Genomic DNA, 12,067 nt, shown 5'->3' with positions numbered 1-12,067 from the left:
AGCAGTAGGGGTATGGGAGGAGCTGGTCAGCGGATCAGTGGGGAGGTTGGGGGATGCTGCGGGTGTAGCGGAGGTAAGGGGGGCGGGGCGGGGCGGAGCGGAGCAGTAGGGGTCGAGGAGGATGCAGTAGGAGTATGGGGGGTCGGGGCGGAGCAGTGGGAGTCGGGGGGACGGAGTGGGAGTATGGGGGGTTGGGGTGGAGCAGCGGGGGCAGTGGGGGGTCGGGGGGACGCAGTGAGAATCGGGGCAGAGCAGTGGGGGGTCGGGGGTGGCAGTGGGTTATCAGGTTCGGGGCATTGGGATGCTCCGGGCAGCGGGGGCATTGGGGGCTGGAGGTGAGTATCAGCAGGGGGCCGGTGTGGGGGACGTCGCAGGGTTAATTTATTGCTCTAGGGCAGAGACCTCAGGGGTTCAGGAGCCCAATTAGCGCTCAGTGTTACCCGGATTGTGCGCTCCGTGTGTCACTGGCTGCTTTCACACCTGTACTCGACTCTCACGGCAAAGCGGCTGCTCCGCTTGGCTATTTTAGCAGCTACTGCCGGTTCCCGTCAGTAAAAGCACCTGCTTGGGGAGTGATTGTGGTGAATTCACTGGCACCGGGTTCCAGTGCCCGGCGCTGCACAGAGCCACCGGAAACTCCTTCCTGTGCCGGAGGCTTGACGGGCGGCGCCTGCTCAGGCCTCGGGGTCCCCTCTGCTGTTATGCCCCTCACGGGCGCAGGGGCTGGCACGGGCGCAGGGCTCCTCGCACGGACCCTTTCCCTGGGGTGGGGCAGGAAGCCCTGGGGCAGCAAATAGGATGGTTAAACATTTGTTAAATGGAAACTGGGAGGAAGGGGGATTAGAGGGGGCGGGGGCTGGAACTCCTAGGTTCTATCCCTGGTTCTGGGTGGGGAGTGGGGTCCAGTGCTGGGGAGGAGCTGGGAGCCAGGACTCCTGGGTTCTATCCCTGGTTCTGGGTGAGGAGTGGGGTCCTGTGGGGGGGGGGGGTGGGAGAGCTGGAAGCCAGGATTCCTGGGTTCTGTCCCTGGTTCTGGGTGGGGAGTGGGGTCCAGTGGGGGAAGTGGGGGAGCTGGGACCCAGGACTCTTGGGTTCAATCCCCGGCTCCAGGAGGGGAGTGGGGTCTAGTCGCTCATGTGGAGGACAGGCTGTGGGACAACTCTTCATCCCACGAGGCCCGCGTTTAAGGCTGAGGAGCGAGTGTCCCATCACAGGGGAGTGGGAGAGGCAGGCAGTGGGTGCACTTGGGCTCAGTGTGATGTGTGTGTGTGTGTGAGTTATTTGCACCTCTGCTCGTCTCTCTCCATGGCCAAGCTGCTTGCTCTGGAAATCCCTCCTGGATTGTGCCAGCGGGCGGCCCGGGCTCCAGCGCCCCGGGGAATGACTTTGCTGCCACATGGGGGTGACCATTGCACGCAGGGTGGCACTGCGGTACCTGGGCTAGCAGCTCATGGGACACACACTCCTCTCTGCCCCAGTGGATTTCATGTGCCAGGACCCCACGAGAGCCGAGACACCCTCCCCTACATACACAGAAACCAGCCTGAGCCGAAGGCACCAGATGGCAGTGGTGGGGTTGGGGGGATGCTGCGGGGGCTGCTGAGGGGTCCCAGCCCAGTTGACCTTGACTGTCTACATTCCTTGCTGCAGTGCCCCTCCCCTGACCACCTCCAGGCATGGGGAGCCAGTGTCAGCCCCCCCCTCCAACCAGGGGTGAGGGTGAACTTTCCCAGGGAGCACATGCAGCTGCAGGCCCAAAATCAGCCAGAGGCTGTGTAGATACTAGCCAGGGAGAGTGCATCACTCTGCCCCCTGACCTGCCACACACCACCCCGCCCCCCACATTTCAAACTGCACTGGGTCCCCTGCCCCGTACTGTGCCATTCCCAAGACCAGAGTGGGGCATTGCTTCTGAAGGGGAAACCCTGCACACCCTCCTGTCCCCCCCGGGGGCCTTTGGCAGGACTGAAGGGCAGCAAATGTAAATACGGCTCAGCTGAATGCCCTTTGCATGGCAGGCGGTTGGCCTGTGGAACTCTCAGCCATGGGGCATTAGAGGGGAGGAGAGCTGGGCAGGGTCAGGCTGTTGTGTATGGAGAAGGCAAGTAGCCCCCTGGAGCTGGCGCCCTCCCTCTTGGGGAATGAGGCAGCCCCAACCTGATGGGGCAGGGGGCTCCCCTCTGGGCCGCTCGTTCCAGGGCTGGCCACCATGGGCTTCATGCATTTCCTCTGCAGCAGTGGGTGATGGGGACCAGGCTAGATGGGTCATCCTGGGATCCAGGACACCGAGCCAGGGGCCCCCAATGCAGGGTCCGGCCCCCAGGGCAGAGACCCCAGTAGAAAGTGTGCTGGGATTCCGGGGGCAGGTAAGCCGGGCAGGAGGGTCTGGGAGACAGCATTAGCTATGGGGCCAGCAGGTCACTGAATGTGGAAACCCAGAGAGGCTGGGAACAGCCTCCCCCCCACCCGTGCCCCAACATGGGGCTGGATCCCCACATGCAGTGAGGTTCGGGGGGCTCAGCCCATGCTGTCAGGGTGTCTTCCTGTGCTCCCCTCCCCACTACCCCCCCAGGGCAGAGCGGAAGGGCTTCGATGTGGGGGGCTGCGCCTGCCCTGGGGAGGCCCCGCTTGCCAGCATCCTGCTCCACTAATAGCTGAGGCGGGAGGTTCCCTGGGAGCTGCAGGCTCTGACTCACCCTGCAAACATACAGGCCCTGCCCTGCCCTCAGCCTGCCCTGCAGCCAGCCCAGCCTCCAGCCACAGCTGGTGGGCAGGGGATTGTACAGAGTGCAGGGCTGCTGTGTCTCTCTGTGTGTGTACCATGAGCAGGGCTCTGTGTGTGCACACACATGTACAGTGATCAGGGTGGCATGTGTGTGCATACAGTGTGCAAGGCAGTGTGTGTGCACATGTATATGTGCACAGGGGACTCTGTGTACAGCGTTCAAGGCTCTGTGAGCACAGGGGTCTGTCTGTATGTGTACAATGTGCAGGGCTCTGTGTGTGCACGTGCAGTGAGTGAGGCTCTGGGGAGGGCTCTGTGTGCAGTGAAGGGGTGCTGGGCGGCTCTGTGTGTAGTGAAGGGGTGCTGGGGGGGCTCCGTGTGCAGTGAGGTGGGCGCTGGGGGGGTTCTGTTTGCAGTGCACTCATGCCGTGGGGAGGAGGGAACCCAGGAGCCCTGACTCCCAGGCTGCAGTTGAAGTGCACCCACCTGCATTGAAACAACCCAGATGTCCTGGCTCCTCGCCGGCGGGTGCCCAGCCCGGCTGCCCACTGGGCAGGTGTGGCCCTGCCCAGCTCCCGGGGCTAAGTTCATGTTCAACCCTCTTCGACCACGTGCGTCCTCACTGCCAGGCGCAGTGCGCCACCTGCTGGGGGAGAGCGGCACAGGCAGCTCCCCACCACCCACAACCCAGCGGGGCGCAGGGCCAGGCCGCTGAACAGGGGAGATTTCCCCAGCTCCCACGGAGATGCAGTAGATCCGTCCATGGCAGAGCCAGGATAGAACCCAGGAGTCCTGGCTCCCAGCCCCCTCCTCCTCCTCTAACCCACTAGACCCCACCCTCCCTCCTGGAGCCGGGGATAGAACCCAGGAGTCCTGGTTCCCAGTAATGTGTTCTAACCACCCGACAGCCCTGCCATGGTGAGGGGCGAGTTCACTGCCCTTTGGCCAGACGCCCGAGGGCCTAGCAGAGCCAGGGAAGGGGGTGGCTCTGAGAGCAGGGGGAGAGGCTCCTTCACTCCCTCGAGGCAGGGTCGGCCGGGAGGCTGGGGCTAAATAATCAATACCCAGCTCTTGTCTAGCACCTCTCACCCATGGATCCCAAAGCACTTTACAGAGGGGGAAACTAAGGCACGGAGAAGGGACTGGCACTTGCCCCAGGCCGCCCAGCAGAACAGGGAATAGAATCCAGGTCTCCGGAGACCCAATGCAGCACCACCCCCAGCAGTCAGCACCCACGGAGTGGCAGAGCGGTGCAGTGCCTGTGCGTTCCCCTGGCTGCTGTGGGGTGCACCCTGGGGGGGGGCTCTGCAGCGCCTCACGGACCCTGTTTCAGTAAGCCAGGAGCAAGCTGCCTCCCCGGGGTGGGGGGTTCTGCTCGGGACAAGCAGCACCCCGGGGCTGGAGCAACCTGCTTGTATGCAGCGACTGGGCTAGGCCGTGCTGGGAACCGGGGGGCGCGGGGCGGGAGGCTGGCTGGGGCGGGAGCGGGGTGGAAGAGCCGATGGTCACATGGGGAACCTTGTTCCTGCCTCATCCCCTACTCATGCTGCAGGGGAGCCTCTTCCTATTGCATTGCACCCTCTCCACTTGTGCAGCGTGACCACCCGGGCACATCACCCCCGCTAATGCACCACGGCCCCCCCATGCACATCACCCCCGCTAATGCACCACGGCCCCCCCCTGCACATCACCCCCGCTAATGCACCACGGCCCCCCCATGCACATCACCCCCGCTAATGCACCACGGCCCCCCCCCTGCACATCACCCCCGCTAATGCACCACGGCCCCTCCATGCACATCGCCCCGCTAATGCACCACGGTCCCCCCATGCACATCACCCCCGCTAATGCACCACGGCCCCCCCCATGCACGTCACCCCCCGCTAATGCACCACGGCCCCCCCCATGCACGTCACCCCCGCTAATGCAGAGCGACCCCCCCCACGCACACTCCCGATGGCACCTCACCATCATGAATCTCAGCCTCCCTATTCACGCTCCAGCCCCCGCGCGTCCCACTCCCACGCTGCTGTGACCCCCCCACACACGCATCATCCCCCGGGGCACAGCCCCAGCCCAGCGCCCCCAGACATGCACAGGACCCACAATGCTCAGCTCCCTGAATGCACCCCCCATGCAGCCCCCCATGCACTTCCCCTCCCCCACTAGTGCAGCACCCCCCATGCATTGCTGCAGCGGTTGCCATGGAGATGGATGGCTGATCTCGCGAGGTTTGTTGCCCCCCTTTCCCCAAGGCTAGAGAGCTCTCGCAAAATCTCGGGGTGCGTGCACAGGGCCTGCTGCTTCCGGCTGGGGGGGGAGGGGGGTCGGTGCAGAGTCAGCTGGGGAGGGGGCGGGAGGAAGAGCGCGAGCCGGAGCCGGAGCCGGAGCCGGACTCGGACTCGGAGCAGGTAGGTGCAGGGGCCGGGGGGGGGAGTGGGGCATGCAATGGGGCCCGTACCTGGGGGGGACGCTCAGTGGGGTGCATGGGGGGGAGCAAGCCTGCCCCCTGGGGGGGAGTGGGGCATGCAATGGGTCCTGTACTCGGAGGGGACATGGGGGGAGCAAGCCTGCCTCCTGGCGGGGTGGGGGGTTGGGTGCAGACCATCTGGGGGTACACATGCTGCAGTGGGGCCTGTTACCAGGGGCGGGGCAACTGGCCTGTGTCACTGAGTGTGGGGAGCCCTGGGAGTGGGGGTGTCTCAGACCCAGCAGAGAGGCTGGACCCAGGCGTCCCTCCCCCCCGGGACCCCCTCCAGAGTGGGGTGTCTGGGGGGGCCGTTCCCCTCGGGGAGAGCGGGGAGCCCAGCTGGGGCCTGCCAGCATCCCGACGCGGGCAGCAGACTTTGCCCCCCCTGCTGCTGTGGGAGGCTGTTTTTGGGGTCCTATTTGCAGACCCCAATAGTGGAAGGGGCTGAGAGCCCCATGTGGGGGGCTGGGCCCTTCCAATGAGTGGGCGCAGCCCTGTTCTCTGAGCAGGGTCCCCCCTGAGCTTGGTGGCTACCTTTCCCCCAGGGGCCCTTCTTTTCCAGGGGGGCGTGCAGTGGGACCTGGGGGGGATCAAGGGCCATGGGGTCTTGCCCCCATGCTGACCAGCGAGTGAACCCCCTGTGGATTTCCTGCAGGGGGGCCTCCCCTCATTATCCCTTGTGAAGTGTCGGGGTGGAAGGCAGGGAACCATGTCATGCTTCATTATGAGTCATTTTGGGTGGGTGGGTCTCAACCCTGGGGGGCCTGGGGCCTGCCTTAAGGTGGGGCTCCTGGGCTTGTGGGTCTGAGGGGGGCCCTGGTGGTGCCGCGTGCCGGCTGGAGACACTGTAGAGGGGCAGGATCAGGCCCTGGCAAAGGGGTGCTGGGATTCAAGGGAGGCATGATGGGCAGGGGGTGCTGATACCCCAAGGGCAGGGAATTGCCTAAAACACCAACAAGAGGGAAATGGGCTGGAAGGCTGAGAGGGGCCAGTGCCCCGTTCCCTTGCACAGGTACCATGTAAGGGGTGGGGGGAGGGTGGCGGGTGCTGGGAGCCAGGACTCCTGGGTTCTATTCCCAGCTCAGGGAGGGGAGTGGTGGCTGGAGGCTGGGAATTCTTCTGTTCACTCTGTGGCCTTGGGCAAGTCCCTGGCTCAGTGCCTCAGTTTCCCCATCTGTGTTAAGGCTAGTCTGGACCAACTTCCTGGGGGCTGCGGTTGGCAGGTACTAGGGGAAGGCCTGTTTTGATTGGCTAGCATGCAGTGTTAGGAGTGGGGGCTGCCACTGCACCCCCTGTGTGATGAACGCCCCCACAATGAACCCCCCCGAGCCCTGCATGTGCCACTTCTGGCCCTCGCTGGCAGCACTGCCATGACCCTGCTGTCAGTGCCTTGGGGGCCGACACTCCATGGCCGGGGAGCGAGGGCCACCGAGTCAGCTGGCCCTGGTGGGTGCTGGACACGGCCTGGCACGGCTGCCCCCCGGCTCTGCCTTTCAGTATTGTGACACAGGGAGAAAGGTCCCTTGTGGGGCGCACAAAGCCAGCCTGTGGGTCTCCCCTGTCCTCCCGGCTGTGGGGCTGGGCTGGGGTAGCCTGAAGCCAGTGGGCCAGCAGGGCCTCTGACAGTCACTGCTGGCCATGGCTGCTGAACACATGGGGATTAGGGCAGGGCCGGCCAGGCATCGAGCCGGGAGTCGGGGCATGAGCCACCGAACGCCCTGCCCAACCCATCCCCGCCATGGAGCAGAGCTCCTGGGGTGTACGCCCCCCTGCAGCCGGGCCCGCTGGGAGCTGCCGTCTCTGCAGGCACCTGATGCCGGCCGGCCTTGCCCTTCCCGCCACCCAGGACCCGGCCTCGACGCCAGGAGCGCACCGCGAGTGAGCCGGCCCCGGGAGCCCCTGCACCGCGCTCCCGCCGCCACCATGGGCAACATCTTCGGGAACCTGCTGAAGAGCCTGATCGGCAAGAAGGAGATGCGCATCCTGATGGTGGGGCTGGACGCAGCCGGGAAGACCACCATCCTCTACAAGCTGAAGCTGGGCGAGATCGTCACCACTATCCCCACCATAGGTAGGGCAGGGAGCTGGGCCACAGCCCCCAGGGGCTCCCATCAGCCAGCCCTGCCATGGGGACGGGGACTCCCGTGTGACGGGCATGGTCCGGTGAGCACACAGTCCCATATACTGGCCTGGGGAGGCAGGAGGAAAGGACCAGCTGACCCATAACGGGCCTGGCCCCTGGCAGGTTGCTAGGGTTGTTTGGCTCCTGGGTTCTGTCTGCAGCTCTGGGAGGGGACTGGGGTCTAGTGGTTAGAGTGGGGGGGGCTGGGAGCCAGGATGCCTGAGTTCTTTGCCCAGCTTTGCTGCTGTCTGAACTTGGAGGCAAGTTACTGACCTCTGTGCCTCAATTTCCCATTCTGAACCTGCCCTGCCCTGCCCCCCCTCCATGCCTCAGTTTCTTTTTTGCCCATTGAGAGGCTCCTGTGTGAGATGAATTTGCTGGGTCTCATTCCAGTGCCTGGAGACCCTGCGGTGGCTGTCACTGAGCAGTGCCCCTCACTGGCAGAGGTCTGAGCCCCCATTGCGGGCAGGGCTGGCTGCCCCCCACATCTGTGGCTAACCTCCCCCCCCCCACAGGGTTCAACGTGGAGACTGTCGAGTACAAGAACATCAGCTTCACCGTGTGGGATGTGGGCGGCCAGGACAAGATCCGGCCCCTGTGGCGGCACTACTTCCAGAACACCCAGGGTACAGGGTCCCCCACTCCATCCCTGCCCCTGCTCCCTGGGTCCTGAGCCCTGCCTGTTCTGTGCCCCTCCCCTGGGGGGCCTTCCCTCCCTTGCGATAACCTTGGGCTGTCTGAGTATATGTGGGGAGGAAGGAGGGTTAGAGGGTTTCTCTCTCTTCTCCCCCACACCCATGCCATGAGTAGGTGGGGGGAAGAGAATTGACAAATAACTTTGTTCAACCCCCCATTAGAGGGGTGGGGTGATGAAGAGGGGTCTGGGGATGCATGGTCACCCCCCCGAGGTGGGGTTTGGGGGAGCACCCTGTCATCCCCTCCAAGATCGGGTGGTGAGGAGGAGTTTGGGGGTGCACTGTCACCCTCCTGGGAAGGGATTTGGGGGCACACTCTATCACACACAGCCCTGGAATGGGGTGAGGCTTCCTAGCTGTGGGTCTGTGAGTTGCAAACCCCCATCCCAGTGCCCGGTGTCAGTGCCCTCCCTCCGCCCCCCAGGGCTGATCTTTGTGGTGGACAGCAACGACCGGGAGCGGGTGAACGAGGCGCGTGAGGAGCTGATGCGGATGCTGGCTGAGGACGAGCTGCGGGACGCCGTGCTCCTTGTCTTCGCCAACAAGCAGGTGGGTGTCCTCTGCCCCCAGGGCCCCTCCAGCCACGGCTGCCCTGGCACTGAATTCTCTGTGGGTGAGGTGCCTGTCACCGTGGTGTCTGGTCAGGCAGGCTTGTAACCCCCCCACTCCCCTCTGCCCCCCAGGACCTGCCCAACGCCATGAACGCGGCGGAGATCACGGACAAGCTGGGCCTGCACTCCCTGCGCCATCGCAACTGGTACATCCAGGCCACGTGCGCCACCAGCGGGGACGGGCTCTACGAGGGCCTGGACTGGCTGGCTAACCAGCTGAAGAACAAGAAGTGAGCGAGAGCCACCCCACGCTGCGAGGGGCCTGGCGGAGCCGCCCCTCTCCCCACCCCCTCTCAGGCTGGCAGGACCCGTCGGCTGCCCGCGCGGGTCTCTTTCCCCCCCTCCTCATCTCGTTGAGTTTTGCTTTCGTTCCAGCACCGGTTGCTGTGGGTTTGATCTGGGGTCTCAGTTCTGGTGTCCCCCCCCCCCCCGAGGTTTGCACGGATCTCGGTGTGCGCGCGCGTGTGATGAATATATAGATATATAAATATATATGGGGGTGGGGGGCATCTGCTTCCGTGCTGGGGCAGGCCCCGTGCTGCCCAGGGCTGGGGGGGGCCGGGGGGCACACGGACTGACCTGCGTGTGGCAGTGGCCTTTCTTTTGTGTTGTTTTTATGTTGTTCTTGGTGCCCTGTGACGTGAGTCTAAACACGGAGGTGAATTCCTCAAGGCAGCTTTAAGCTTCTGTGTAGGGGGGGCTGCCTGGTCTGTGCGGGGGCGGAGGGGACACTGCAGGGGGGGGAAGCTGGGGGAGTCGTTTCTGGGTCTCATCACATTCCGTCTTTCATGGGGGGGGGACTTTGGAATCACTTGCTAGGGCAGCGCCCCCTGCTGGCAACGTGGCCCTTTCCCCAGCCTCCCTGCTGCATGTGCCCTGAAAACCCCCTGCCAGCCCCCCCATCACATTCCCTGGCCTCCCCCCACACCACACTGTACAGACACAAGGGGGGGCTGGCACAGCTGGTGGGGGACTGGCCAGTGTAGTCTCTGTGCAAGGGAGGTGAACATTCCCAAGGGGGGGCCAGGCCAGGGGCGGGTGTGTGTGGATTCAGTGGCAGAATCGGGACCAGGGTGGAAATTGCCACTCAGCCTCATGCCTCACCCCCCTCCCCCAGGGTTTCAGAAGCTGCCGACCCCTTATCTGGCCCCAGCTTCCCTGTGTCTCCACTGGGGCAGTGCCCCAAAGACACCCACAGCTGCTAAATGACCCTCCCCCCCGAGGTCACCCCAGAGCAAAACGAAGCTCAGCAGGGCCCTGCTGCAGGGGCCTGGGTTCACCCCCCCCAGACACCAAATCATGTCACTTCAAGAGGCAGGATTCCTCCCCCTGCAGCAGCTCCCCACCTCTGCAGCAGTGGGGGTCACTGCCATTATCACGACCTCTTGCCATGGGGACGCCCCGAGAGGTGCCTGTTGGGGTGAGCAGGGATTTAGGGGAGACACATCAGGGATCGCTGCCCCCCCCCAGGACTTGCCCATAGCAGAAGGATGGTAGCCCTGGGGATCCTGTCCCCCAGGGGCAAGTGGTGGGAGCGCGTTAGCTCAGGTTGGGCTGGGTAATTAGCGGCTGTTCCTCGGTGGGCTGGTTAGCAAGGAGTATATTAATTTTTTCTTTGCACCCCCCCCAGCAGTCATGCATGTGCCCCCCCATCCCTCTTCCTCAAGATGGAGGGAAATTGGGCCTCACCCACTCCCCCCAGCTTGGGGAGCCACCTAACCAGCCAGCAGGGAGGAGCAATTAGCAAGTGACCCCTGCACCTTGAGTGTCCCCCGTTCCCTCCCCCCCCCTGCGCAGCCCAGTGATTGTAACGAGAATATCCCCCCCCGGGCGGGCGGGCATACTGTCAGCTCCTCCCCAGCACATGTATTTATACCCCCACCCCCTGGTCTGTGCTTGGTGTGACATGTTGCCCGTGGTTCTGCCCTGGGACGTGGCCCGTGTGTATAGCACCACCTGCCCCCCCCCCGGCTCTCGAGTGTTGGATACACGCGGACTCCTGAACCCCCATTGAATATTAAACATGTTTTATGTAATGCTGGCCCTGCCTCGCTTCTTTCCCCTTCTGGGGCTGCCAGAGGAACTGAGACTCCCAACTGCTCTTTCAGGCAGGGGGGGAACCAGGACTCCTGGGTTCTGTCCCCTGCTCTGGGGAGTGGGGTCTAGTGGGTTAGAGTGGGGTGGGGGCTGGGACTTCCAAGGACTAGCTGTGATGGGACTAGCTGTACGCGGCCTGGATCTGGTGCGAGCTATGCCCTTACCCCCAGCCCCCTGCCACTGTCCGTGCCAGTGAAGCCTGGGCGGGCTGGGGAAGGGGTGATGGACAGGCTGGGGCTGACTTTAATTAGAAACAGCTTAGGGGAGCACTGGTGCTTCTGGGGCAGGGAGATCCAGAGCCAGAGAGAAGCTCTCCCCCCCACCCCCCTCCCGTATTTAAGGGGATATTGGCTGAAATGGTAAATCCCATTAGCTCTAATCCTGGCTGGGGGAGGTGGACTGTGCCCGTTCCACACTCTGATTTGAAACAAGTGGAGGCGGGCACTGAATCCTTGCCCCCGCCCTGGGCCGGTGGGGGGATGGGGTGCCACCTGCCTCTGGAGCACAGGACCTGGCAGCTGGCCCCGTGACTCTGGAAGGGAGAGGTGCCCCTGGTGCAGGACTCCTGGGTTCTGCCCCCAGCTCGACTGCATGTTGACTGTGTGATCCTGAGCCTCAGGGCTGGGGCTGCAGGTTCTGCCATTCACACTGCTCCAGCCCAGTCATCCCCCCTTGTTGGATTCACCCCATCCCCTTCCCACAACCCCTCTGCACCCTCCAGCTTGGCCTTCAGCCATGCAGCCTCGGCCCCCCGAGTGCTGGGTCCCCATATGAGCCAGAGCACTGTGGTGGGACAGGATGGATGTTTTGTAGCGGCACGAAGTTTGGATGGCACCTGGGGGCAAGGCTGTGCTCTCGGGGGGCAGCAGTGGGTAGAGCAGGTGCCAGGTAGTGGTGGCACCCATATGTCCCGAGAACACGCAGGCACGGGGAGAAATGGTCCCTGCCCTGCCCGGGATCCGGGGCACAGGGCGCTGACAGACTCATGAGCTGCGCTGCACAGATGGACACCAGCGCCCCGGTGCTGTTGAGGTCTGGTCCCTGCTCAGTTTCCTGGGCAGAGCAGTGGTGGTGTGGGCTGTGGGGCCTTCCTGCCATGGGAATGTGGGTGCCAGCCCTGGGTTTGGACAGTCTGATTGAACCAGTGAACCCCTCAGCGGGGGCCAGCTAGAGCCATGGGTCACATAGCTTGGGCAGGTTCCCCAGCTGCTCTCAGCCCTGCTGCTGCAGGCCCAGCTCTGGTGACAGAACTGTGTCTACACTAGGGCTTGTACCGGCCTTGCTATGGCAGTGAAAAACCCACCCCACTCGCTGGCAAACCGTAAGAGCAACCCTGGGGCAAAGGGG

The 12,067-nt window shown here is 63.9% G+C and overlaps 1 protein-coding gene across 3 annotated transcripts; it reads left to right on the top strand.

Annotated features, from left to right (window-relative positions):
- The first annotated feature begins 4,670 nt into the window (after positions 1-4,670).
- On the top strand, positions 4,671-10,664 carry ARF3 (ADP ribosylation factor 3). Of its 3 annotated transcripts, none has more exons than XM_043506441.1 (6): positions 4,671-4,956; positions 7,042-7,266; positions 7,833-7,943; positions 8,437-8,561; positions 8,696-9,487; positions 9,656-10,664. In XM_043506441.1, the coding sequence occupies exons 1-5, from the start codon at positions 4,833-4,835 to the stop codon at positions 8,855-8,857; spliced, it is 747 nt and encodes a 248-aa protein (XP_043362376.1). In that variant the 5' UTR covers positions 4,671-4,832; the 3' UTR covers positions 8,858-9,487; positions 9,656-10,664. The 3 variants fall into 3 exon arrangements, with proteins under 3 accessions (XP_043362376.1, XP_043362378.1, XP_043362377.1); XM_043506443.1 differs by lacking the exon at positions 4,671-4,956 and adding an exon at positions 4,986-5,113 and having other exon boundaries at positions 7,039-7,266; XM_043506442.1 differs by lacking the exon at positions 4,671-4,956 and adding an exon at positions 5,013-5,109 and having other exon boundaries at positions 7,039-7,266.
- The last annotated feature ends 1,403 nt before the right edge of the window (positions 10,665-12,067 follow it).

The sequence above is a fragment of the Dermochelys coriacea genome, chromosome 20, assembly GCF_009764565.3.
Source record: "Dermochelys coriacea isolate rDerCor1 chromosome 20, rDerCor1.pri.v4, whole genome shotgun sequence".
Classification (NCBI taxonomy): Eukaryota; Metazoa; Chordata; order Testudines; family Dermochelyidae; genus Dermochelys; species Dermochelys coriacea.
The sequence above is the reverse complement of the archived record's forward strand: the minus strand, read 5'-3'. Positions and strand labels throughout refer to the sequence as shown.

What these genes read in the sequence shown, in the direction of transcription:
- ARF3 (XM_043506441.1), top strand. Translation starts at nt 4,833, where the DNA reads ATGCTCAGCTCCCTGAATGCACCCCCCATGCAGCCCCCCATGCACTTC. An exon ending in TGGATGGCTGATCTCGCGAG is followed by an intron (nt 4,957 to 7,041) that starts GTTTGTTGCCCC and finishes CCCGCCACCCAG; the next exon opens with GACCCGGCCTCGACGCCAGG. An exon ending in TTGTCTTCGCCAACAAGCAG is followed by an intron (nt 8,562 to 8,695) that starts GTGGGTGTCCTC and finishes TCTGCCCCCCAG; the next exon opens with GACCTGCCCAACGCCATGAA.